This window comes from Accipiter gentilis, chromosome 26 (assembly GCF_929443795.1).
Source record: "Accipiter gentilis chromosome 26, bAccGen1.1, whole genome shotgun sequence".
NCBI lineage: Eukaryota > Metazoa > Chordata > Aves > Accipitriformes > Accipitridae > Astur > Astur gentilis.
The window spans coordinates 10,140,598-10,168,109 of record NC_064905.1 but is presented as its reverse complement, the minus strand read 5'-3'; the positions used below and the strand labels follow the sequence as shown (position 1 = coordinate 10,168,109).

Below are 27,512 nucleotides of genomic sequence, written 5' to 3'. Positions count from 1 at the left end.
AGTCTTGTGCAATTAGAGAGAGATTCCTGAGTCTAACACACATTTTCCTTTCATCCTTTTTAATGGCAAGGCATAGTTAATAAGGATTATGGTCACTATTTTTGGGTGGAGACTCGTTTTTCTACCAGGCATACATATCTCAAGCAACAATTGAGAGGGCACAAGAAAACCCTTTGAAATGTTTCTCTTTCTCTTCCTGCATTTATGGCTTTAATCCACGTTGTTCTGGTTAGCCACACTGCAGTATAGTAGCAACTAAATGACCAAATTTCTAGATAGAGAAGAGGAAACCAATCAAGACTGCACATTGTATAACCAGAGCAGCAGCACACAGAGTGCAGAGGCAGTTCTATCACACCAGCTCACCAAGCACAGGGCAATTTTGCAAGCATCTTTCTGTTGATATTCTATGACAGATATTCACTATTTTTGCATTCATACAAAAAATCAGTACAGCTTTATAATCCCGCATGTGTCAAACATAGCTTCATAGCTTTTTCTTATTTTTACTAAAGATATCCTATACTTTATATGAGTAACTTAGTAAGATTTATTTTTTACTGCATTATGGTTTGTCAGAACATCTTGTCAGCTAATATTATCTTCCAATAGCTACGTGATCTCTCCACAGTTTGCAATCAACTCCAAGCCAGTGTGACTTCCTGGAAAAAGTCAAAGGAGACTTAATAAAGTAAAATTTTCTTCCACCACAAGAATTTCTTTTTATGCTCCCAGAAATGTGCTATTGTTCAATGCCAGTAGGTGGAAACACTTAAGAAGAGACCTGCAATTTATAAAAGAACAACATGAGTGATTGTTCCTATAGAAACTTTTTTTCTTTTTAAAGTAGGGGATGTTACAGGATAGAACCATGTGTTTTGTTTCACTGATAGTCCCAGGACAACCACAAGCAGAAAATAAGTTGTCTGCATGAATTGATAAGAGGGTCATAAATAACAAGAAAATTATACCCTGTACGCCAGCCTGCCAGCAGACCACGAAGAAAAGTCAGGACTTCATGCGTTCTCACTTTTTTCCTCATCCTCTGGTGATATTTGTCTGGTATTTATCTAACTCTGTGATAATTACTTCTCCAGCAGTTTTAGTCCTCTCCTGAGAAGATGCCAGTAGTACTACCTTCGAGCAGGGAGAAGCGTTGGGTTTTTGACAATCAGCAACCCAATGACCTAGTTCAAGCCACCTGAAGGAGCCCGTTTATAGCTGTTCATTGGTGCTACTGGCTAAGTGATGCTTTGTTTTTGTAGCGGCAGAGTGTGCAGGCTAGAATTGCTACCAGTGCTACAGGAAGATGATAAGAGACCGTCTTCTGAGTACTACGGCTCTGCCCTCTTCTTTTTCCCCAACTCCAGGGAGCAGAGGACAGGTGGCAAAAGAGAGCAAATGGTCATGGACCACATGATCAAAACATCGAGGCAGATAAACAGAAAAATTGAATAGTTTAGATAAAGTATAAAGAAAAGGCAGAGAGACTCAGATGTAGCACCTTGTTACTCTTGTTTTCTCTTATTTTTGGGAGGATGAAACGGCTTGCTGTCATCTGTGCTTCCTGGATGCTACGGTGATACTATGTTGTGATACACAGAGGAAGAAAAAGAGATCCTGGAGCCTGCTGAGATTAGCAGGTCCTCCCCCTGTCTTTGCTCATTGTGGGTCTGTTTAGTGCAGTGTTTGCTTGCAAACTGTGTACTTTATGAAACACGGGTAAGAGTCTCAAAGGAGAATCACAAAACAGTATCTGTCCGTCTAAATGATGGTAACGTGAGCCATGTGACAAAATGGTAGTCTGAGGCGAACCTGCACACCAAATTAACCCCATGGTTTCTGATAAAGTGCCGTTTGTATTAAAAGACTATAATCCCCCCAAACTGTCTCAGAGACCTGTAACACCTAGGTTTGCCTTTAGAGAGGATGTAATTTGCAGTACTGTGGATTCCACATTGGCATGTCTTTTTTTTTTTTAAATTCAATTGCTCAGTGACATTTTTTTAAAGACTGACAGCATTAAGTAGGTCCATGAGCTTCCCAAGAATTTTCAATGGACACATGGACATGCACTCATTCCTCCTGCTGCTAGAGAGGAGAGACCCTGTTATTTTCCTCTCTCTTTAAGGCAGAGACATACTTTTTCCAGACTTCCAAATTCTGATTTTTTACCAGACCTAAATACATAGTCCACTACCCTCTGCCCAAAAAAGTTGAACTGACATCATCCTCACGAAGTCTGTTTCTGAGATGGGGCCTATATCAGTAACCGGTAATTTTGGAAGTCTTTAGCACAGCTCTAGCAGAAATGCACAGCTAAAGCAGCTTGAGAAAAAACATGTTTTAGTGTGGGAAATGGGCCTGCAAAACCTAAATCTGGAAGAGGACTTAAGAGCCAGTGACAATATAAAAAGCATAGTATTTTTGTTAATTGGCTATATTTTACTTAGAAAATGCTCTTTAAATTCTATTTACATAAAAATGACAAGCACTGAATCACCACACAAAAAAAGATTATTCAAAATTGCAAATGTTTGCAATCTTCTTTTAGCAAGTTTAAGCTAATAACCTTAGCTTTTAATACAATCCTATGATATATTTTTCTTACTCTGAAAATAAACCCACAAGTTTTAAAATATCATTACTGGACAACTGAAAATTAGCATTTTAAACGCATTTTTTCTCATTACGGAAATTGACCCTTTCTTGAGGTTCAGGGTTTATGTGCAAACATTCAAAGGAAACTAGGTTCTGCTTAATCGTGAAATGTAAGGAAACTATAATCCTGTGTGTTTCCAGTGTCTGTGGAAATTTTTCACAACTCTAGCTAAGCCAAAGAGGTTTTCTATGAAGGACAAAGATCTGCTAATCAGCAGTAATGGAAATAAAGAATTTTTGTGGATCACACTGTCTGAGGATTTTAAGTTTTGTCCAGTGGTCCTTAGAGAAAGAAAGAAGACTTCAGAAAGAACACACATAGCAAAACAGTAGTAACATTTTTCACTATCTGTAATTAATAAAACAAGCAATAAAGTAAGTGTAGCTATGCAACTAACACTGAAGTTTCTACAAAACCAGACAAGAATTTCATCTTTTTATCAGTATATTTTCAATGACTGACACCTTCTACAAAGGTGGTGTATTATGAAGAAAATCATCTAGTGCCAAACAATCAGTGTCTTTCACCTTCTCTGAGCTGCAGATACATTTTTATGCATCACATGAGTCTACATACCAACCCAGTCATACAAAAAAAACCTTCCCCAAGCCCACATCCTCACTCCACTTCTTTGGAATGTTTTAGTGTCAGAGACAGTGGCAGAGAAGTGAGATACTTCTACAGCTGCATCCAATGCCCTCCTCATTGCTTCTTGCTTTTCATACTTCTTTCATGGGAGGAAGGCTTTCTGATTTGTGCTGGTATGACAATAACACTTGTATCAAATACAAAAGCATGTTCACGATACTGTTCAAATCAGAGTGAATAAGCTAAACTATTTCTGACACTACAGCTTTGTTTTCATTCAGTCATATCTGATTGTTTATTTCTGTGAGTTATCAGGGTTTCTAATTAAATCAAAGAATTAAGAGGAATTATATAAAACTATATGTAGCTATACTCATTTAAATTCTGTATCAGTTCATACTCCCATGCCCAATTAGGAGCAGGCTGTATTGTTATTCACTGGTGTTGCAAAAGTGCTCTGGAAGTGCTTCTGCTGTGTTTCTGAAATCAGATCAAAATGCCAGTACATATTTTTAACATCATTTTGTAAAAGAAGAATAAAAGGAACACAGCTCTTTACAAAACTGAGCCATGACAATAGGACTCCTTTTGCATCATTTATCTGATACAACAAAATACATTTTAAAAATCCAGCATATTTCAAATTTTGAACTAGGCTAAGAACATATGAAGGTGTTCTCAACGTTTCCTCAAATGTATGTTCTGTATCCAGTCTTTTGCTGCTTCAGCAGGCTCCCAGCAGAAGTACCTTGAATACCTCAAGGGCATCCTGCCTTGCTGCACATCATTATTGAAATAATATTGAGTAGAATCTCCAGGCTATTAAATTTACTTTTTCATTGAAAACTATGATTCATCTGAATGAAAGCAACTCTGCAACGAATACTATCTGCACTTCTCTGATCAGATGTTTTCAACTGCACTTGCTTGAAGTGCTACCTTGAACTTGGCAGAAAAAGTAGCCCATTTTTCACGGTACCAATTCTATCATTCCTCCAAAGGTAGATAAATAGTTAATGTTCATGTCTGGGTTTCAATACAGTCTGCTTTATTATAGCACCTGGCACTGAAGATCCCAAGGCAATTTGTGAACATTAATCAGCTGAGCCTCATGACTATTCAGCCAGTATGTTATTACACAGACTGGTAAACAGAGCTGTGAAAACACATCTGATTTCTCAGTAGAGATGTAAGAGATGAGCAGTAGCTTTGTCTTCCTCTTTGACCCCTAGAATAGGAGTCTTCTGTTGTTTCATCTAGAGGGGCACAGAAAGCAGCACTAGTAAGAGAAGCAGACTGGTTCCAGTACTCCTGTCAGCAAAAGACACTGAGCAAAGAAACGGGTTTTAGTCCAAACATACCAGTTAGAATCCCTAATCCCTTCCCTTCTGCCCTTTCCTGCCACTGCTGTTGGCACAGTGTCCTGGACCTTGCCAGGGAAGCTGGAACTAGCTGACTCCTGGAAGTGGTTGTTGAAAGGCTCTTGAAAGATCTGGTTCCTCAAGGCTACAAAATCTTAATGTAATGTGGCCGAAGCCAGGAAGGAGTTACAGGTCACTGTGTTATTCTTTGCAGGCTGGGCACATCCCACATGTTGCCAGCTAAAAAGCTGGAGTAGATCAGTTTATTCCCTCACTGATCTTTTCTTATCCAACCTCTCCACATTTTGCAGGGATATTTTCTTACATGCCAAAGGCTGTAACATCATTATGTCTGGACCTAATGATCTGATCAAACTAGTTTTAATCAATTTAGCTCAAGCACCAAAAGTGGGAAGATGCAGGCTTCACTGTAGGCTATCCAATCCTACCAGGACGCCCAGGAAAGCAGCTACTCCTGCTGCCTTCTGCACTGCCGCAACTCCACTGAGAGTGGTCCCAAATCAGATGCCCTGGCTGTGCACAGCTGTAATAACACCTCCCAACAGCTGTGTCCGCACCTTCACAACAGGAGAGAGCCCCTAGCCTGAGGCATTCATGGTTTAAACAGACAAGGCAGAGAAACAAAATCAGAAATCACAAACAAAACTGAGAGTGGTTATGTGGATTCCAGCAAGAATGGTAAGCGTGAAGGATACATGTCCAAAATCAAAGGCTGTTAACTGCTTTTATTAGCAATGAAAGCTCTGCCTTGGAGAAAGCAGAGGCAGAAAAGCTGAGGCTAAGCTCATAAATTGAGTGTTTGTTGCTCTTCCCTTCAGTGACTCCATGACATGTTATCATGTCATTCTTGTAAATGTTTCAAAGAAAAGTTTTTGAATGATAGTGCTTTGCTATAGTCCCTGTTGGGAAGGGCTATACAAACATCTGCCATACACTCCTCAAATAAAATTCAACCAGAGCTTTTGTTTACATGGTTTGTCCTTAAAACCAGCACTCTGCAACTCTCAGCCATAGCTGCCTTATTAAAAATGAACCTTTTATTTTAAACACAGTACATTTTGTAACAGGAAAATCAATATACAGTAACCCACAGTACTGCAGACAACAGCTGTAGGACATAATTTGATGACAGAAAGTTGAGAACAGTATTTTGGCAGTTATATGTTCAGCTAATCTTTCACTTTTTGTTTTTAATGGCACCGAGCTATAAAGATCTCTCCCCACCTGGTGACTGAAAGCTACACAAAATGAAGAAACCAAGAAACCACTGTTTTCAACATTAAAGGCTATTATCTAAAAAATAAATCAGTTGTTACTTATTTTTTTCATTTATAGGATACTGTAAGAGGATAGCTCTTCCCAGAGCTACAATGAGTTAACAACAGTCTCAGTGATCTCACAGCCCTTAGCAAAGATATAGGAAGATACTTAAGCATAAAGAGTACCTTGAAAAGACTAATTTATACTTTTCACTGCCTTCACTTTGGCTGTGGGTAAGGGTGCTCAGCTCTGTTCAAGGCTGGGATTCATCATGTACCTATGCTTAGAAAAGTTATCTAGGTAGAAAAGAGGACATGAAGCCACAGATGTGCCTGGTACATAGGAGTATAGAACAAACATAAAGATCTTAATAGAGATTTTGATCATCTGTTACTTTTTCTTTATTAACAGAAAGTTTACAATTAGAAACAAACTACTCCCATGTACGTTTTTATGCCATCATTAAATACTGAATCTACGAATAAACTAGGGATTTTTCCTATTTTCCTTCTCCTATTTTTCCTTAGGAGGTGGGAGATGATTAGTTCTTTAAAATGGCATGTGATTCACTTCGATTACAAAATAAACTCAAATAAATTTCCTTGGTGAGCAAAAGGCAAAGGGCGCTAGATCATTTTGTACTGAAATCGCTTTTTTCACCACATCCCAGTGAGTATATTTTTCTCAGATAATGAAACTGGTTTTTTTTAAAGGTTTCCAATCCAGATTTATGTGGCAAATGCTTTAATTAAGATTGATATATTCCATTTGTTTAGCTTTCAGATTTTGATATGGAAGTTTTAACTTGAACTGCATTGCCCTCTAGCGCTGTGACGGGGCCAGCCGCAGTGATGTCACTAGCACATGCAGTGTGAGCACAGCCAGCGAGTTCATGCAGAGCTGCCTAAATGCTGACAAACCCTTCTTGGAGACGCATGTCACAGCAGCTAGACAGGGGCATCCTTCCAACAGAACCACAAATGCACAAGGGAAAACAGTAAACCTGTCTTTTATTGCAGGGACGTCATGATCGAAACAGCTACTTTCGAGCTCCAGCCAAGACTTCTGCCTGCTAATTTCTGTTTAAACGAGTTCGTATGAGAAATTAAGCAAGTTTGAACAGCCTATTATTCCTGACAGGCTTCAGAGGACTTCACGCTGTGCAAGTTTTACGTGCTCATGCCTGACAGCTTCCTGGGGAGAAGAGTTCTCAATCTAAAACTGGCTGGAGCTTTGCAGCAACTTCTTGGGTAGAGAGATAACTTTCAACTGAACTCAAAGGATCTGCGTGTTGTGCAAGGGATCCAATCATAACTTGCTATGGAGGAAGATTTTTAAGATGAATACCTACCTTGGCCATAAATCCAATTCATCAATACCTGGATATTTGAAAGTGTCTGCACTAAATAATGGCAATCTTTCTGCAAACAACTCCAATGAGACAGCAAGCAATCTGGATTCACCTGCCTTGGATATCAGTAGGGCGATAATTGTGGGGCTTATCCTAGGTGCCTTTATACTTTTTGCTATTATAGGTAATATCTTGGTAATTCTCTCTGTTGCTTGCAATAGACATTTAAGAATCCCTACAAACTATTTCATAATTAACCTCGCAATAGCAGATTTGTTGCTGAGTTTTACTGTCCTTCCATTCTCTGCTACACTGGAAATCCTTGGCTACTGGGTTTTGGGGAGGATATTTTGTGACATCTGGGCAGCTGTCGATGTTCTATGCTGTACAGCTTCTATTTTAAGTCTATGTGCAATTTCTATCGATAGATATATAGGGGTACGTTATTCTCTCCAGTATCCAACTTTGGTAACGAGAAGAAGGGCAATTTTAGCTCTCCTAGGTGTCTGGGTCCTTTCCATGGTGATTTCTATTGGGCCTCTTTTGGGCTGGAAAGAACCAGCACCCAAGGATGATAAAGAGTGCCGCATCACTGAAGAACCATTCTATGCTTTGTTTTCTTCCTTGGGGTCATTTTACATTCCTTTAATCGTCATCCTCGTGATGTACTGTCGGGTCTACATAGTGGCAAAAAGGACTACTAAAAACCTGGAAGCTGGGGTTATGAAAGAAATGTCCAACTCCAAGGAGCTGACTTTACGGATTCATTACAGGAACATTCACGAGGACACATTAAACAACACCAAATCCAAGGCTCACAATCCCAGGAACTCCTTAGCTTTCAAACTTTTTAAATTTTCTAGAGAAAAGAAGGCAGCCAAGACGCTGGGAATTGTGGTTGGCATGTTTATCTTGTGCTGGCTACCTTTCTTCATTGTTCTGCCACTAGGTAAGTTGGTAATCAAGGGATTGCAAGGGGAGGGGGAGGAAGAGGGTTAGATGTTTACTACAAAAATATCATAGAAAAAAATCAGATGAATGATATGTGGATGTCATTTTGAGAACTGCAGTGAACAGATGAAAGGAAGGGAAGTGAAAGTGATTTACTTCTGATGTTGGCTTTTTCAGAGAGTCATGCTGCAACTTTGTGAAGTGTGCAGCCTGCAGAAAGTCTGCTCATCTGGTAGTGCTTCTCAGTAATGGGGCAGATGTCAAATCAGGGGACAACATCTTCAGAGTTTATATATTAAATCCCCCTTTATGGTCTTTGAATTGAATTAGGTTTCAGAAACATTGATGATTTAACAAAAATCCTAGATAAGAACGCAGAATTTCAGCACTAAAATGTTCTTGTTTTAGTTTATTGTTACATGTTTGGCTATAATACAGTAGGTCTGGCATTATCAGGAGTCTTAAATGGAAATGAACCTGATCTAATGATGAGGTGCAAAACTCCCCTGAGCTTTGGGAAGCTGAAAAAGTTCTAGTTCTCAGTTCAAACATCACTGATCAAATCCTAAAAGCAAACACACAAAGCCCACTGATCCCCACAGGAAGGTTCTCATTGGTTTCAGTAGGTCTTGCTTAGTTCAGGCATTTCAGGAGATTGCCATGTGAGATTTTGGCAGCCACTTTGTTCACTTTCAACTTTAAAATATTATTAAAACATTTGATGTAGCCCTTTGTTTGCTTTTTTGATTTGCTCTGTGTTCCCAAGTCCTTCTGAAATTTGCCTGTATTGTCTATCATACTAGCACTACCTCTGAAGCGGAATATCTCAAGACATTGAATTAGTAAGCTCTCAAAAATATCTGTCCAAAATTCATTTCTCTGAGTCAGAGACAATCTGGCAGCCTAAATATGGAAAAAGATGGAAAAAGAAAAGGGAGAAAAAGCCTTTATTAATGTTCTGAATTCATATTTACTTAGTTACCCTACCAAAACATTTCTAATTGAGTGGTAAGCGAATATTTTTAGAGACTGTTATAGAAAACCAAACTGAGTTCAGCAACCTGGCCTAGTGAAGTATTATGAAATTATAATTTCAGTGAATGTGTAATACCATTTAGACTAGAATCTTTACTGCAAGACAACTACTTAAGCTATTGCAGGGCAACTTTATAATCTCTAGCTTAATGTATCATAAATTTAAAAATCTTTATGATTCAAGATCTGCATAAAGCTAATGTTAAGGATGTGAAAAATTCCAAAGAGAAGGAAAATTGTGAGCAAAGTTCTCTTTGGCTACTGAAGTTTAAGCCCTTGTGCTGGCTCTTAAAGCAAGTTTATAACACAGATCAAGTTTCCAACCATTGCAAAAATACATACCTGTGGACAGAAATACATTTTAACCACATTGTACCAGTAGTAGTACTAGATATGTAGCTAGTAGGTCATGATCCCCTGATAAAGTAGATTCCCTCCTTGATTTTGTATTACTGAAGGAACTCTGGAGAAAAAAAAGCAAATATGAATGCAGTAGAGCATATCCTTAGCTAGCAGAAGCCAGTATAGCTACTGATGTTGTCAATGAACACAGACGCAGACCGGTCCATTAAAAACATTATGGTCACAGGGCAGAAGCAATGTGAGAAACAATTAAGTTTCCTGAAAGAGTGTCAGTTTTCCCTTTGAGAAGTTCTTTCAAAACTCCTGGTCTTTCCTGGGAGGTTTAATGAGTCGTTGCTTAAGACACCTGAGTGGAGAATGTATTACTTGTCACAATGCAATTTTATCTTTCATATAAATTGTGTCCAAGACATCAGTGAGGTGACAGGCTGTGAGCCTCCACCACAACACACTGTGTGCTGGTAGAGGTGCTGGGTGGGCTGAAGGGCTAAAACCACTGCTGTGGCCTCTGACCGAACACAGACTGAGTGTCTGTAACACCCAACATGCTCACTTGAGCGCTGTGAGCACTTGGTGCCCCACAGAGCTGAGGTTCAGAAAGAGTTACCATTGTGTTGGTTAGCAGAGTGAAAAAATCAGCATTTTGGCATTGCAATGAAGCCTGCTGGCTCTCCAGTCTTCTCCCTAGAAATCCTTTCAGAGGCCCAACTCTTAACTGACAGCCTTTAGTCTAAGAAAGGGAGAAAAAAGGTATACATAGTACCCAATATAGTATCCACATGCATTTAAACAGTAGGTACTTTCCCTTTGTTTTGCTGACTAGGAATAGGGCTGGTTTTGTTCCTTGTCCCTGATCTCTTTTTTTAAATTATTCAGCACACTCCAGAACCTTGGACTTTTCATTTCTGTGTATCAGTGCAAAGTTAATTAATGATGTTAGGCATGACTAAAGCATTGCTCACTAAAACAGGTGGGGAAAAGACCTTTTTGTGACATGCATAATGCAGCCATCCTTAACTGGAGACGAGGATACAGCAGTGGAGGAGGACTTCTTGCTGAGTGCTGCATTCTTCATACCAGAAATCTTTTGCTTTGTGTCTTGAAGTCACAAAATTAAATGAAATGCTATTAAGAACCCTTACAAAAAGCACACAATGGTATGAAATAAATTTCAGTGATAGGCAAACAGTAGAATCCAAAAGGTACTGATGATTTACATAACCCTCCATAGGTGCCCTGGACTGCTTTAATCACAATCCACTCACTCATCAGTGTAGGACTGCAAACTGCAATACCTTTTCTGCTACTGAGCCCAGATTAGATACTTAACTTCACTTTACCGGAAGGATAGGCTTCTTCCTTAGCCTGTATTTTTCATACCTTATATTTGCATCATTAACCCAAATCATACCCTCACATCTGCATCTTTACTGGTTTTTGTTGCTCCCTGTTTCACTCAGTAATGCCATGACTCTGGAGAATGGCGTTAGCAGAGCAACTCTGGATTTCTGAGGATCCAACCACAAAACATTTGACAAGTCAGTAAACATTCTTTCTGCAACACCCCAAAACCACATCTTAACAAATCTGCTTATATGTAGAAGAGTTTCCTTCATGTTAAAAGTGTTCTCAGCTCTTCTACTAGTTTCCCAGACAAAATTATAATTCTTCCACTCTAGCATTTCCATACGTTCTGCAGCTACCCATTTTGATATCCCAGACAAAGGGTTATGGCAACAGGTGGTAGATATATACTGGGAACTGATGAGGTGCTGAAAGCAGTGATGTTGCTTGAATAAATATTCCATGACAAAGGAAAAGAAATAATATTAACACTCACAGATTGTTTTTCAAGCAAGAATCAAAAGGCTCTGCAAGGAAAGCTCTCTGACAGAGCTCTATACAGCTATGGAGAGCAATTACAGCACTGGCACTATGACGTACTGAACATCATGACACAATCAGAACAAAGAATGACCCACAATCTCTTCTTGTAGGACTGAATCATGCTGCCTTTAGTGTTAAGCACCTGATGATGCAGCAAAACTGGTATCAAAGAGAATCATGTGAGAAATTTGGTTTTATTCCAGTAGCTACCAGATATTTTTTCCAGATAGCAATAGAGCTATAGAATATCCTTGTTGTGCACATTCATAAATGCTCCATGTCTGTAAACAGTTGTGGTGCTACTCAAAATTATTTGTGGTACAGCATAAAAAATAAAATGAAGACGTGTCTTTGAGACAACTTCTTGTGCCATAAATTCAGTGACTCAGCTTTGAAGAGTAAACATCTTGCTTCTTTAAAAATATTTTTCTTCCCCCTCATACAAATCCTTTCTTAGGCATCAGGACTATATTAAATATGCATTGCTGAAAAACGCTGAGTAAAATATGTTTATGTAGATACTAGAGCCCTGCAGAAATAAGGTAACACTCATTAAAACTCCCTCCTTTAAACAAAGGAATATCCAATTTTATGCCAATGCTTTTATTTAAAAAATGAACCCCAAATGAAGGATCATATGTTTCCCCCTGGCTACTAGGTAAAGGTTTAGTCTCATTCCTGTTAGTTAAGATATCAAAGTGGCTTGCCAGTCTTCTCCCAGATACAGTCCCCCACCTCCCCCCCCGCAAAGGGAAAAACTCAGCACCTCCAGTACTTTAACCAACTTTAACTAACTTCCCCAGCCCATTGCTTAACTCCAGTGGAGATCAGCAGAGCATTGTTTACTTCCCAGTTCAAAGCCTAACTCCCCCCGACTCCCACAAAACCTGTAATCTTATCCACTGAAGTCAGAAACAAAATTCTTGAAACTTAACTGGCAGTGGGATAAAGTCCCAAGAGCCTCATAATGAAGATACAACTGTTTTGACTATCCTTATATATTAAGCTTTTGAAACCTCTCTATAAAATAATAAAAAGAACATAAAATATTCTTCATGCTACAGGTCAGCCAATACGAAATTTTTCTTAAAATAAAATGTTATTCAAGTGCAGTATGTAGATTTATGTTACATCAGGCCAACCTCTGCATCTCTGCACCAAGAATACCAAATTAGGCCACTTAGTTTCCCATGGGAAACACTTCAAGATGTTAGGTCCAGTGCTGTCAAAGCTACTGGGTTCTGCTTTCTGCAAGGCTTTAGGCCTGGTTTGTCTTTCATCTCATTTTGGTCTTGCCCCCTCTTCCCCTCTCTAACTAGCCTAGCTGTCTAGATTTGATGCCCTCAAGTTAATAGTTATACAGAATTTGAACAAATTAATGATATATGTGGCAATCTGACCCTCTGCCCATTTGCAGGTCAATCTTTGGTACAATGTTCAACTGCATGGGTGATAGCAGGAACTTTCTCCTATTTTCTAGCCAATTCCTGTAAAATTAAACATCATAAGGGCATTTCTTGACCAGTACATCATGTTTCGTCACACGTGGAGAACTAGATTATTTCAAGATGATTCATTTTACTACCAAAATAGCATCCCTTAAGCCCTGGTTTAAGCCTTTTCATTTGCAAAGGATGGCAATTATCAGTTACTTAAAGAATTCTACTTTCTAGAACAAAACCGTTTGTTATCAAAGCAGATGAAACTGCACAAATTCTGGGGTACTTCCTATGTAGGCTTTTGATTTGCAGGTCAGCTGAACAAAGGGAAATCTTAAAGTCTTACAAAAACAAATATGCAAAGCAATACAGAAAAAATACAAAGAAATCAACTCATGTTGACTATTCAACCTTAGCAACTGGCAGCAACTCCGGTGATCAGAAAGCTCCAAAGAAAACAAAATCCAGGACTGAGCCACTGGGCAGCAATAGGAAATCCAAAACTACTGAAATCAAAGACAAAAGAGAAGTGATAATTTCAGAGGAAACGCTGCTTTCAGTATCCAGCATCCAGCAAAGCAGTGGACACAAGGTCCTGATGCCAACGGCATTTGTAAACACATGTGCTATTGCTCAGGTTGGTAGTCATAATGAAAGCATTGAGTAAAGTTATACATGTGCATATGGTCCTAAAGCATTGAGGCCATACCTAAGGACCTCAGCTGCATGTTCTTTAGTGTACCTATCTATGAAATACAGACATGAACAAAAAGTGGTGGGTTTTTTAGTATCTTCATTAAAGTCCTCCACCATTGCCCATGGCAAGATTTTGAGCTATATTGATGGGCTTTGAAGTGATACCTAGAAACCGAAAAGCAATAACCATCAGTCTCTAAGTAACAAAAGAGAAAAAATATAATGCAAGTTCATACAATATCTTTGTAGCTGTGTTACTCAATTCCATGCTAGAGTCCTGTTATTTACCAATTATGTCCAAGGCAGATCACCTCAGTTATAAGTCAGAAGAGAGAAGGAGAGAAAAAGACACCAAAGCATGCCCAGTAATTGAAGATATTTAAGTATAACAAATGAAATGTCAGCAGACTTAGATTAGTTTTTCTAGGCTCCCTTAATCAGCTAATCCTTTGCAAAACAAGCATAAGATTAGCCCATATTCTTTCTAGTTAGCAAGCTGCAAAAGTCTGTAACTCTTTTGGACAAAATAATAATAACAATAACATCAGGTTTCTGACCCTATCTACTGTCAGTTTTAGAGTACCAAACAAGATTCTTACTAAAATTGATCTTGATTTTATCATATTTATGTGAGGGCAACACAATTCAAACACAAGTGAACTCTCTCTGTGGTCATCATAGCTATTCTGGATTGAGAGGTGGTAGACTAGTATGCAAGGATATATAGGGCTTGTGTCAAAAATGTAAGTAAGTGCTTGATGGAATTTTTCCATATCTCGTGTATTTCCCATATCTTGTATCTCCATATTTTGTTACTCAATATATACTCAGAATTTTTGCTAATATGACAACTACAGATGAAGCATGAAAAACCTTAATCCTGTTGCTTTTTTTTTTTTTTTATTGTTCTTTTTTAAACCACAGCTTTCCTCTTGCTTTTTCTTTCTGGGCTGGGCAAATAAAGCTCCTGTCTGTCTTTTCAATTGCTCTTCTAAATACCAACTTGCAAATGGTCTGTTGTACCATAAGGTTTTAAAAATAATTTTCAACTCTCAAAGCTTTATGCATCAACACTATCTTTTGTATGATGCTGTAGGAAGGACAGTCATAGACTGCAGACCAGAGCAGGATCTCTGGAAATGATAGACTATCTCTTAAGTTCTGCCTATCAATCAGAGACAATCTTACTGTGCCAGGAGTACCAGTGTTAGTAGCTCTGTGGTTAAATACATAGGCACTGTCCCTTTAAAAATGCAAATATAGCTACTCTGCTTTGCAATTGCTTGTAATATAAGAAGGTGTAGCAGTTCTGGGTTTTAGTAAAAAGATCTGATCCCTATTTGTACTACAACCTCCATCAGCAAAGCTTCAAGGGAGGTTATTTCCTGGTTTTATTTTGGCCATTCTAGATAAGTATTTTTGGAGTCTTTAAAAGGCTCTCAAATTTGAGCCATTGTGAATGAAATTCATGCAGGTCTCATAGAAGTGATTTGTTCATCTGAAATATGAGATACCCTTTATGAGAGAGATAGTGTGGATGACAAGAAATAGTTCATTTTAATTAGGATAAGAAAATAGAAACAATAACCTTTCTCAGCCTATGAGACAGCAAGGAAAATGTTTTCCTTAAGCTTTGCTCTTACTCATGAACATATACAGAAGGGGATGTGCTCTTTATGGGCAGATTCTACACTTGTGTATGTCTGCTACTTTCATTTGTCTGCTTAAGCACTTGTCTATATAGGATCAGGCCTTAGATTGGTAGGAGTTACTGAGTTTAGTTAATAGCAATAATGTATTAGTTTGCAGACATTTATTCCCCTGTTTGAATGGGATGGAGGAATGAGTATAAACCACTTTTAACCTGTCAGGACAGTTAGGGGAGATTTCCCTCTGTGACTTCCTTGACTCAACTGGAAAACAGGGAAATGAAAGACTCAAGGGCTGAGGACTGGTTGAATGATACCTTCATTACCCCTCACAACTGTTGGCTCACTGTAGAGCCAGAAGGTTCCAGGAAAGAGAATCCCACAACTGCTATAGGTAATTCTAGAACATAAATTCCTCACAACCAGGAAACTTTTCTTAACAGCTGGCCTAGATCCTTGGGCATATACGTAACATGCCTATTAATACAATGAAAAATAAGAACAGCTGTAATTGCAACAGCATCGTGTTTGTATTTCTATTTCTCCCACATTATATTGTGCAATATCATTGTCTAGTCAGTTACTCCTTATTTGATATTTCTCCTTCCCCAACAGTGAAGTGCTTTCCCCCAACACACATACAAGTTACCCACAAACACAGGAGTGCATGTTGGTGACTGCAGGGTTACCATGATTCCCATGGTGTCCGCCAGCCTGACAGCCACTGGGATATGCAGCCCAAGGCATCCCACAGAGACTCCAACATGCTTGAAAACCATAACTAAATGCTAGCCATCTTTCCTTTCATTTTCCTTACTGAATTTTAATGTTGATTTTGGATACTCTTCCTATTTCTCAAGATCTTTTTTTCACTGTTATCCTAACCCTCTTCTCCAGAAGGCCTACAGTCCCTCCCAGCCTGACCAACTCTCAATTTTATAACCATACTTTCTATTTCATCCTCTACTGTTTGTAAACTGTGGGGGGGGGGGGGTGGGGGGGTGGGGTGGTCCTATATTAAATAAGTCCAGGGGAATGTAAACAAACACTGAATGCTGGAAGGAAAGAAATCAGGAACTTGAGAAATCCAATTAGCTTTAAAACCTTGGCATGCTGACTTAGCTAAGCATGTGGTAAAAAGGACCGCAGAAAGCTTAAAAGACGAACACATCCTTTCCGCATTCTCTAAACTCATAACAACTCTGGTCAGAGGCAGCTTATTACTTTTACAGGGAGAATTTTAATAGCTATACACGTATAGCATTTGAGCTTTCCCTGTTCATTATGAAGTGGCTGTAACTCAGCCATTAGCAGCTACCAACAGTTACGGCTGCAGCAGGAATTACAGCTTGAATTGCAGGGGAGAAGCGGAGGTTTCCAGCCAGGCCATCAGCAGACATCAACTGCCTAGCACTGGGAAAGTCTCTTGCTGATCACATTACAAATTTGGTCAAATCACTTTTCACAGGCAGGCTGAGTTGCATCGTAAATCAAATTTCTTGCAAAACAACACTCATGTTTGCAGAAGTTGTCTTCTCAAGAACAGATTGAGAGACAGGGTTTGATATTGTTGAAGCTTCCTATTTTTCATGTTTCAGAACTCATTTGTTATCATTTTGTATTTTGCAATGCTTTTCATCACTACAGCAATTTTTAAAACATTGAAATTTTCTTTTGTGTGGAATGTTGAAAAGTTGAAATTTAACTCGAGTCAGAATGACTCCAATCTGCACCAAAATAGAATAATTCTCTCCTCTGAATGAGGGAGGATATGTTTGCCTTCCAAGGTTACCTTAACTATTTAAATTTGACCAGACTCTATAACAAAACTTCCAAATACTTATTACCGATTCTTTACCTTCTCTCCAGAATACCCCCACTCAGTGTTTCAAGCTTTGAAACACATTTTCTACTTGTTATGAATAAAGACAAGTAGTTTCAAATTTTATGGCTTTTCTTTAATCTTAAGACAATGACAAAAACCAGTGCAGTGAACCTCTCCTTCTACCCCATTATTGTTTCACGACATATTTTATTGTAGCTAGTTTGCTATTACTGGAATATCAACTGACACACAGTGAAGTACGTAAACAAATCCAGACTATTTTGTTTCAAAAAACCCAAATGTTGTATTTGTTCTAGTAAACTGGAACATACACTCACCCTAGGTTGGCTCTTATCTAATCAAAACTGGATTTAAAAGATTTTGAAATGTAATTTTTTGAAATGGGCAGAAAACATAGCACCTGATAAACCAAAACTCATCCATGGAGACTTTTTCTCCTTAAATCCAGGAAATTCACAATACTCCTGCTCAACTATTATCTAATCTAAGTATCAAATACTTGATTCTGAACAGAACTGATGATTCTATAAGTAATTTAGATACTTAACTGATATCAAATACACAAGTTATTAAAAATGGACGTTTAATTAATAGAAAGTCAATTATCACAACATAAAGTGATTAGAAAAGAGATTAGCAGTTGGAGTTAAAAACTAAATAAGACATAAGGAGAGTAGAAATAAATATTTAAACATTAATAGGAAGAAAGGACATAAGTAACTGAAAAGTGAACATGCCTGGATGGAAAAAGAAAAAGCAGGGATATTAAAGAGAAGGCAGACAGTAAAGGAAAATGTGCTTAATTTTAAATTTAAAAATCATTAATATTTTAAAATTTTTCTCCCACAGGGTACAAATAATAAATAATGATATTCATGAAAATACACACACAGAATACCATCTCCCATGAGGATGACTCACACAAACATTAACATAGGATGTAAAATTATTCAAATGCCCCTATCAGATGCAAGCTGTAGCATATTGGGCTGTATAACAGGAACAGAGGCAGTGGATGGAGCAAAGTGATTATGCCCTTCTACTCAACACTCATTAGACCATGTCTGGAGTACTGCATCGATGCAGGGGAAAACAACGATAAACTGGAGTCCAGTGGAGGCAACCAAAACAACCATGAGGCTGGAGCACCTTGTGTGAGGAGAGGGTGAGGGAATGGGGCTTCTTCAGCCTTCAGAAGGGAAGGCTTCAGGGGACCTAATGCAGTGTTGACCCTGCTTTGAGCAGGGGGGTGGACAAGAGACCCTGTAACATCCCTTCCCACTGCAATAATTTTGTAATTCTATTAAGTTCTTGGCTTTCAGTTGCATCACATATAAATATACATATATTCCTTGCATGAAGGATGAATGGAAGAAATATAACCACAAAATGGAACCCAGTGATATTTCACAAATGACTGTCATCAGAAACAACTGTTGGTCACTTATAGTTATTTCCTTTGTGTGGCAGGAAGTAGCACACAGAGCAGAATGGCACAGAGATATCAAAGGCATTTTCAAAAGTTTTAGCTCATAAACATTATCTCACATGTTATTCTTCAGATTTAAACTCCAGCTAATCACTAGTATCTCATCACCTTGCATATGCATACAACTGGAGTAGCAAGTTTTCTCCCTTCTCCTGGATGTAGTTTGGGGGTTTTGTCTGATTGGTTGGTTGCATTGGCAGACCTAATTTTGATGTTAAGTTCTTTCTTCCCTAAAGTGGAAGTGGAAACTAAAACATGTCCTGTGTATTATACTTTTGTCAAGAAGCTCGCCAGCTATTACATTAAGGATCCATAAATAGCAGGTCTTAACTTTCCCATCCTCCTTTCTCTACGAATACAGTGGTCAGTAGTGAGAAGTAGCAAAGGAGCAGATATTTAGATGGAAGAAAAATAGCAGAGCAGGAAAGAATATGAGACAGCAGAAAGTGTGTGTGTGTGTGTGTGAGTGCGTGCGTGCATGCATGTGTGTGTGATCTTCCTCTGCAGAGGGCTACATCAAAACCTCCTTCAATGAAGAGTTTTCCTTAATTAAGAGTATTGGGACTAAGTCTGTCCAGAAGATTTTCCTGATGCTCACCCTGCTATTTTAAGGGCTCTTCCAAAGACCACTGAAGTCCCTTACGAGCCTTTACAAAGGCTTTCAAAGACTCCCACTGACTCCAGTGGACTCTGAATTTTAATGTCTCAGTGATGTTCTGGACAGATATTCTGCAGAATATGTTAAGACAATTAATATGGCAAATTGTTTCCCACAATGTTCCCTAATTTCATTGAGGGTGCTTTACTTACTTTCTGTGTAATAAAGCATTCATTATAAAGAACCAGTCAGACCCTAAATGAAATAAGCTTTTGCTAAATAAAATACTTCTTAATGTCTTTTTATGATATTTGTTGTTGCTCAGTGTATTTCCAAACTGAACAGCTCTATCAAGTCTGGTGAGCATGGTCAAGTAACAATAAAAAATGATCAAGTTGATTGAGTTTCTGAAATATTTCTGGTTCTCCATTTGTGTTGGATGCAGGCTTTGCAAAAACTTCATTGGTGTCAATGGTGCAATCAGAGATAAGACTGCAGTGCTATGTTTAAAAAATCACAGGGTTTAGTGCAGAAAAATAAAAGATAATAGAAAATTTACATTCTCTTAGAGTGAAGCTGTTAAACATGAAGCATCAAGAGAGTGATCAGTTTGAGTAGGGAAGCCGCTCTGGCTACCCCCATCACAAATAAATCACTGAGGAGATAGATAATCATATGTAAAATTTTCCAGCCATTTTGAAAAGCAATCTAAATCAGTACAGGGAAATATTTAATCTGTTTATCAGACTGCGATGGGAAAGTAGTTGGAGATTAAGGAAGGAAATACTAGTCTCATGTTTAGAGAGTGTGTCTAGTAGGCTTAGCTTTATCATTTTATCAAGGTACCAAAATAGCCCGCATTTTTTTGCTCCTGACAGGTTAATTATGAGGTAAAGCATGTGCGCAGCTAAATAAAAGGTATTGTTAATTCCAAGAACAAGGTAGGGAAAAGGGTAATGTTAAAAATATACAAGCTAATCAAAATATTTTTCATATCTTTATATGGTGAAAGGCAGTGGAGCTTTGCATAATAGTCACGAAATTAAACTATATTTAGAAGTACATGGCATGTATGGCAACATCCGTCTAAACCACCTTCTGGGTAATAAAGAACAGCTTTTCTTCTCTCTGTAGAAAACTCAGGCTAGGATTCTACCCAGTGAGGAGGGACCGAATACAAAAACTCAGAAACTTTCCAAAGGCCTGAAGAGAATAAGTGCCCAAACAAGTATCTGTCTTGGACATTCCATTTTTCTAACAGTTAATCCTCAACCTAAGTAATGGATATATTTACCAAGGAGATCTAAGACTACATTGTCAGTGGGATTCTAGTACTGCAAATGTAAAACTCTGCTGGGCTGCCAAAACTTAAGCCATAAAGTTTTCCTTATGAACACAGCTATATTCTGCAGAGTTAATCAGACAAAAAAGGAATAGAAGGGATCTGAAGAGGTCATTCGGGGCATCCTCCAACCCAAAAGCTGGATCAGCTATACATAAATCAGTAGATGTGTGTCTACTCTGTTTTTAAGAGCCTCCAGGGTTGCATTTTTACACCTTTCTTAGGCAGTATGTTCCAGAATTTTTCTGTCTTGGAACACAGAAAGTGTTTCCCAATCCATAATCTCAGTTTGTCTTGCTGCAATTCAAATCACTGTGCTTCATATATTTGCCACTGTAGACATGGGAAAAAATTTACTTTCCTCCTTCTTTGCATGTAACTTCTATGTTTTTAAAGACAAATTGTCATGTCTCCTCAGTCCTTTTTCCTTCACCATGATCAAAAGTTATATTACAAAACTACTACATTTCAGAGCATCTGTAGCTTTTCATAGTGGAGGATCCCTTCATTAGCCATGGATCCCTTCATAGGTAGAGTTTTGCTAGAATCACATAGTCATTGGATATAGCTTCTGCAAGGCCAGCAATGTATCTGATCATGTGCATCAACCAGTTTCTGTTAATCTCAGGAAATATTTTTGAATTCTGCTTTTTCTTGGGTAATGGCGAAGGCAGCAGGACCCACCAAACACACTACTTGAACGCACTGTACTACCTACACACTGTGAGTTCTAGTGGTTAAGAGAGTCGTGTCAGGTCTCATGGATCTCTTCTCGGTAAAACAAAAACTTTCCTACTGGTGAAAATTATTAGCATATGACCTTCAGCTGATTGCTTTACCTTCCCCCAGCTCAGACTGGTAAAATCAGGAGGATAGCACGAAGTCAGGATGACTGACAGATGAAAAGTGCTATCTGAGAGCAAATGAGTTGTGCTCCTATATACAAATTTATTCTCACTGAGACTGCAGTGACCTCTCTTATTGCTAGGGCCTTCTTGGAATAATTGTCTACCTACCACCTGATTTTTGAAAATAAACTAGGAAGTAATAAGGCACTACACCATAGACAAAATTCATAGATGAAATCCATCTCCCTTCAGAGCAGTTGCATGTATATATATATTAGGAAGGGTAGAGGAGTTAAGAAGAATTCTATCCAGTTTTAATACATCAGTCTGAACTGAGAGCAACTAACACACCAGTCTGTAAATCAATGGCTTATTTATCAAATTAATAGTCCTTGTTCAGAAAAGCATATTTTCTTACCTTCTTGTGAAAACTTAATCTACTAGTTTGTGTATAATTTATGAGTCAAATAACACTTGCATTGTGCTGTTTGCAGAACCAAGAAAAAGTGGAGAATGAAGTAGTGTTTAATGATGAGTGTTTTCTTTGACTCCTTGACACTTATTCCTGAATTTCTTAGTTTCAAAACTTTTCTACTATTATAGCTAAATGCTGATCTTTATTGTCAAGTCACACTACCACACAGCTTTCCAAACTGATCTATTTCCATATTTTCTGTTAATGACTCAGCTAGGGTCATGATAGCTTTTAAATGATTGATCAGGGCTCAGTGATTTTTCTAGAATCAGGCCTGAACACAAAGTGCCTCTGTCAGTCAGGGCTGCTATGAGGAAATTCTCTGCTCTTTTGTGTTGCTGCCCTTTAATATAAGAGCTTTGAAAACAATTGCTGCAGCTGCTGAAAATGACCTGCATGTCATTTTTTTCAAATGGCATTTGAAAAACAGATTATCATGAGATAAGCGTACGATAAGCATAAGCTCCTTACCTTTTTTCCTTAAGGAACACATACTCTTTGAAGCAGTTTACAAAGATTAGCCATTTTTCAACACTCAGCTTTTTACCCTTTTCCCTATTTGGTCTCTTAGTCTTTACTGTTTGTAGTTATATTCAGTTCATGTGGAATATAGATTATACAAGCATAACTCATTTATCTACATTGGTTCCCAGTTTTCTTCTCTATATAGCTTAGCTCATTTTATTTGTCCTTAGAGAATTTAACAAAATTTGTCAGTAAACTTCCTTAATTTTTTTTTATTTTATTGAAAAGTATAACATAGCATTTACCCTGTCCATACATAACCTGCCTAAAAATATTTAAATCTGGTAGAGGGATGTGCTGTAGATTTTCAATTGTTACAGTATGAGAGAAAGGCAAACCAACTGATCTGGAAAAATTCACCACTGCTCATTCAACATTCACACATAGGAAAAAATGGGACTTCTTTAGCCACTTCACATGGTTTACTGTGCTTTAAGAGCTAAAACTCATTTATATTTTAAAGGAGAACCAGAAAAATAATTAAGAAATTATCCATATGAGCTCCAAAAGGTTCCTTGTCATACATAATAATGCTTTGTTCTTGTTTTGTAAAGTCACAAAACTTCTCTTTTCCCCAAACTGAAGGGAAAATATTGGCAATTATTATTTACAAAATGAATTGTGAAAAGGTTTGCAACTGTGCATGTGGGAAATTTTGCAGCATCTTGCTCATCTTGGCTGCAGTTATGAACTGAGATCAACTTTTCCTAAAGCTTTATAAGAATTTGACACCTATTTAACAGCTTATTTCATAGAATCACACAAACTGTCACTGAATCTTTAATCAAAAAGTACGTAACACTCACAAGACACAGTTTTAAGTGCTTGCATTGATTTGATTTATCTGATGGAAATTTATCAAATACAATTCATAGTTTCTCTGATGTTAGACATATTGTACCCTGTACTTTCTGCAGTATCAATCAGGACGGATGTAGGATCTCCATCAGATGGACAGAAGAGGCATTGGTCAAACCCTGCAAATCATTAGCAGCAACAAAGCAGTAAGGGACATGGGTTCAACTTAGAAGAGTCTTGCACATGGAGTAGAAGTCAGTAAAGTGCAGGAGTCATGAAACAAATACTATGAACCTTGTAATTTGAAACCTCCATTTTAGCCTTAATGGCTAGCACGTTGCTTAGCTCCAAGGCAGTAGGTAGAGCTAGTGCTAGCTGGCACCATACCAAAACACTGCCAGGGAAAAAAGATCTATTATTGCAGATTCACAGGACCTTTCCTGACTCCTATTGCCCAAGTGAAGGGGTGGGGGGGGAAGAGTCTCTCAGATAGCTAATGCCATCTCAGCATCTTATTTTCTCTTCTGAGCCAGCTCACAGACTAGCTGACACAGAGAAGGGCAGTGGGTCTGTGAGGAATGACACACTTACCTCCCTTTGGCTTTCTTGTGAGCTAAGGAGACTCAAACCCCTTTAGTCAGCACCAGGCCAGCATTGTCATCTAGATAAACAGCAGTATCTACTGTGGCACGTAAGAGCTATTTACCCAAGAAGCTAGGAAGTGCTTTTGCATAGTTTTGAGGCCAAAGCTGTGGCCTCTACACTGCTATGAGATGGGAAATATGCCTAGAATCATATCCCTCCCCACTAAAGCATCCTCACAGTCACAACTGACTCAGCTGCTTTCATAGCCCAGGGAATCTGAAACCACACCATTGTAAAAGGTTGCTCTTCTCAGAGGTGTGACATTCAGGCTTGAATGTCACCTTCCATTTGAAAAACTCTTCAAATCTAACTCCAGTACTTGACATAACAATTCTCTCCTGAATCACTGCTCTTTGATTACTTGAGCCAGGCACAAAGGTATTTTCCCAGCTGGATAATTGTTGAATGCCTGTTTTGCTTTAAAAATGTCATACATTCTTTTATAAAGCCCTGTTTGCTAAATTTAACTGATCAATTGCATGTTTTTAATACTAAAAGTACATGAAATGGATTTCCCAGTATGAATTTTTCATTTGGTCAGCTTCTTTAGGGAAATTATTTGGTTGTGAACAAAAAAGGAAGTATTCATAAAATAACCTCTTTGTTTGGGTTACACCACTTTTATGAATGCCTGAGATATGGGAAGTACCACAATTAACTTCAGGTTTCAAGAGGTTCTTACTATCATAATAAGATAAATGGGGTGATGTTTAGCAGCTGCCAGAGAGTGTATTACAAGTTATAAGGTATGTCTGAACACGTTCCTTCCGAGAAGCCTGGGAACAGTTAGACCTTTTTCTTCAAAAATGACATGTGAAAGCTCTTTGAAGGCAGCACATGTGTGCATTGTGCAATAGCTTTGACAATGAAGGTTTGATCTTTCATTGGGATCAACAGATGTTAGTGCAACAGGTGTGTACATATAAACACAAGGACTGCTTTTTATTTTTTAATTCTACATCAATTATGTGCTCCTTTAGCTTTCAGATGGTGGAAAGTATTTCCTTATTAACTTTAAAAATAACAAAAGTAACATTTTCTTACCAAAAGACCAAAAATGAAAGCAACATGTGCTAAGGATTTTTAATAAACAGACTCTTAACAGTGATCTGATGGGGCATTTACCCTTCCTAAAGGCAGACAAACCAATTATCTCAGATATTGTCTCTGCTTGTTTCTTCTGGACAGGATCTCTGTTTTCAGCTCTGAAGCCCCCTGAAACAATCTTCAAGGTGATTTTTTGGCTTGGCTACTTTAACAGCTGCATGAATCCAGTCATCTACCCTTGCTCAAGCAAAGAGTTCAAGAGGGCTTTTATACAGATCCTAAAATGCCAGTGCCACCGTCGAAAGCAGTTGGGGTGGTGGGCCTACAGCTACAGAAACTGGAATCGGTGCTCCTTTGAACATCCTAGGAAAGACTCTCTGGAAGACAGTGGGAGTTTCCTAAGTGGCAGTCAGAGGACATTATCTTCAGCATCTCCCAGCCCTGGCTACCTGAGCAAAATCACTCACCCACACATGGAGATGTGCACATTCCAGGAATGGAAAAGCTCCAGCTCTTTCCTGAGCCCCTTACAGGAAGGCAGCAGACAAAAGGACCCATGCCAGTTCTTCACCTTCAATCTCTTAACAGAGCGCAATGGCCATGTTCCTGCTGGCAGCCAAGCTTCCAGCAATGGGAACCATGAGGCCATCTGTGACACCCTGAATGGCAAAACTGACTGTAGAACAAACACGACGCTGGAATGAACAGTCTGTTCTCTTTGTACACCAACCTGTTTGACATTTAGCCCAGGTGAAGAAATGGACCAGTGCACAATTTCTCAGTATAGCACTAGAAGGAAGCCAGTGAGGAACAGGCAGATTTATGTCACAAAAGCAGCAAAGTGTAGGGGCTAACCACATTCCCAGTCAATTGCCAGAGAGGCTACTGAAGCAAAAACAATGCAGAGAAGGTGCCACATAAACCCAGGGAAGTGCGCATCCAATTAGCTGCCATGGAAGTACTGTGGAACATCCAAACACATGTATATAGAAAGAATGTATAAATATGGGGGTGGGCAGGGGAAATGTGTGGGTGTACATGTGTGCTAGCCGCATGTATGGTTGCCCGAGAGCAGAAGTGAGCAATGCAGTGTTGTTTGTACCTCTCCAGGGTACTAGTTGCCGCTGATTTTGCCTGTAAATTCTTATTGTTGTTGTACTTCACTGTACATTAGCACTTTAGAAATGGAAAACAATGTCAAAGATTAAAGTAATTTCGCAACAATTTAAACACTTGCACCTCTTACTATATGACTGGAATTCAGCCAAGTTCCCTCATCACGATTTTCACTTCAAAATAGAACACTCATAGCGGTTAAGTTTTCCATTGTAGCTCCTAGGATGCTCTTGAATCTCTCTGCAGATGCTTCTCTTCCATTATTCCCTTATCACCAACATATGTAACTCCTCTATCCTTCACCATGTTCTTTTTTGAAAGTTTGAAAATAGCAGCAATGATGAGAGCTCATAATCTACATTTCAGCACATTAGTAAGTGTCCTGTAAACATACAGGCTACCAGAGGATCTGATATCTAAAAGCAACACTCATAAATCTCTCCAAATACCTCATAAACAGTGTTGTGAACAAAGCACAAAAGAGCACTGACCACTGGAGGCCTAAAACCCAGGAGTCCCTGGTTCTTTCAGCTCACTTTGAAAATAGCATTTCACACTTAGAGGCTTTTACTTTGCCACTCAGACAGTAAGAGAAAGAGTCAAAACAAGGGAGCAGTGTAAGTTTCACTGTCATTAATAAATTTCAGCTCAGTACTATAGTACTGTAACAGAATTCCTGAGAATATCTTCTAGGACATTTTAAGAAGTTATTTTCATCTCTTGCCTGTAAGTGTGAATCATGAAACTAACGACTGATTTTTTTTACATGAAGCAGTACAAACCATGAAAATTGTCATTTACTCTGTCCTTCAACCAATACTTTCCTTATTAGGAATTTTAGTGACTTTTTTTTTAAAGCTTGAAACAGAGAATGAGCCATAAACGGACTAAAAACACTTAGGGACAATTTAACAATGCTAGGTCCCAAGGGAGAGCCATTTCCTTAAATGTTTATTCTCTCATTAAGTTGACAGGGATGGATGTGGCTTGTGGTTAGATGAAATATGCCCCAACTCAGTGAGCAACGATAGGAAAGTCATGTTCCAAGGTCTTCCCATGGTCCTGTGTTACACTAAGAACCACATAAGTATGTTTTAAGTCTTATCCTGATTGAAGTTATGGCCAATCTCCTATTTTAATAATTCCATTTTGATTGTGGGGAAGGCCATAATTTCCTCTTAAAAGGACAATGCTTATGAAATTTAGAAGTATTGTAAGACAGATAGATAAACAAACTCTTGTTGCTCATATATTGAGGTTGCCAGAAAGAATATTCTATCTAGCTGTGATATACTAGTATGAAGCTACCCTCTTTGGACCTCTAAATGGCAGAGAACTGTATTTCTAACCTATTGTTACAATTTTTGGAGGGAACCTACAGTAGTCTGTCAAACATGTCTGGGTGTTGTAAAGCTTCTTCGAAATTACTGTTAATTGGAAATAGAATTGTTTAATCTAACCACCTGACAGCACACTTAATTTTGAGTCACACATGACTTGTATAGTGTAAAGTAAATCCA

At 38.5% G+C, this 27,512-nt stretch overlaps 2 protein-coding genes across 2 annotated transcripts in view; both read left to right on the top strand.

Annotated features, from left to right (window-relative positions):
• LOC126050797 (uncharacterized) overlaps positions 1-27,512 on the top strand; it is a 920,783-nt gene that overhangs the window by 193,819 nt on the left and 699,452 nt on the right. The window lies entirely within an intron of this gene.
• ADRA1B (adrenoceptor alpha 1B) lies at positions 6,803-26,106 on the top strand. Its single transcript, XM_049829149.1, has 2 exons — positions 6,803-8,192; positions 25,018-26,106. Exons 1-2 carry the CDS (start codon positions 7,232-7,234, stop codon positions 25,578-25,580), a joined length of 1,524 nt encoding a protein of 507 aa, XP_049685106.1. The 5' UTR covers positions 6,803-7,231; the 3' UTR covers positions 25,581-26,106.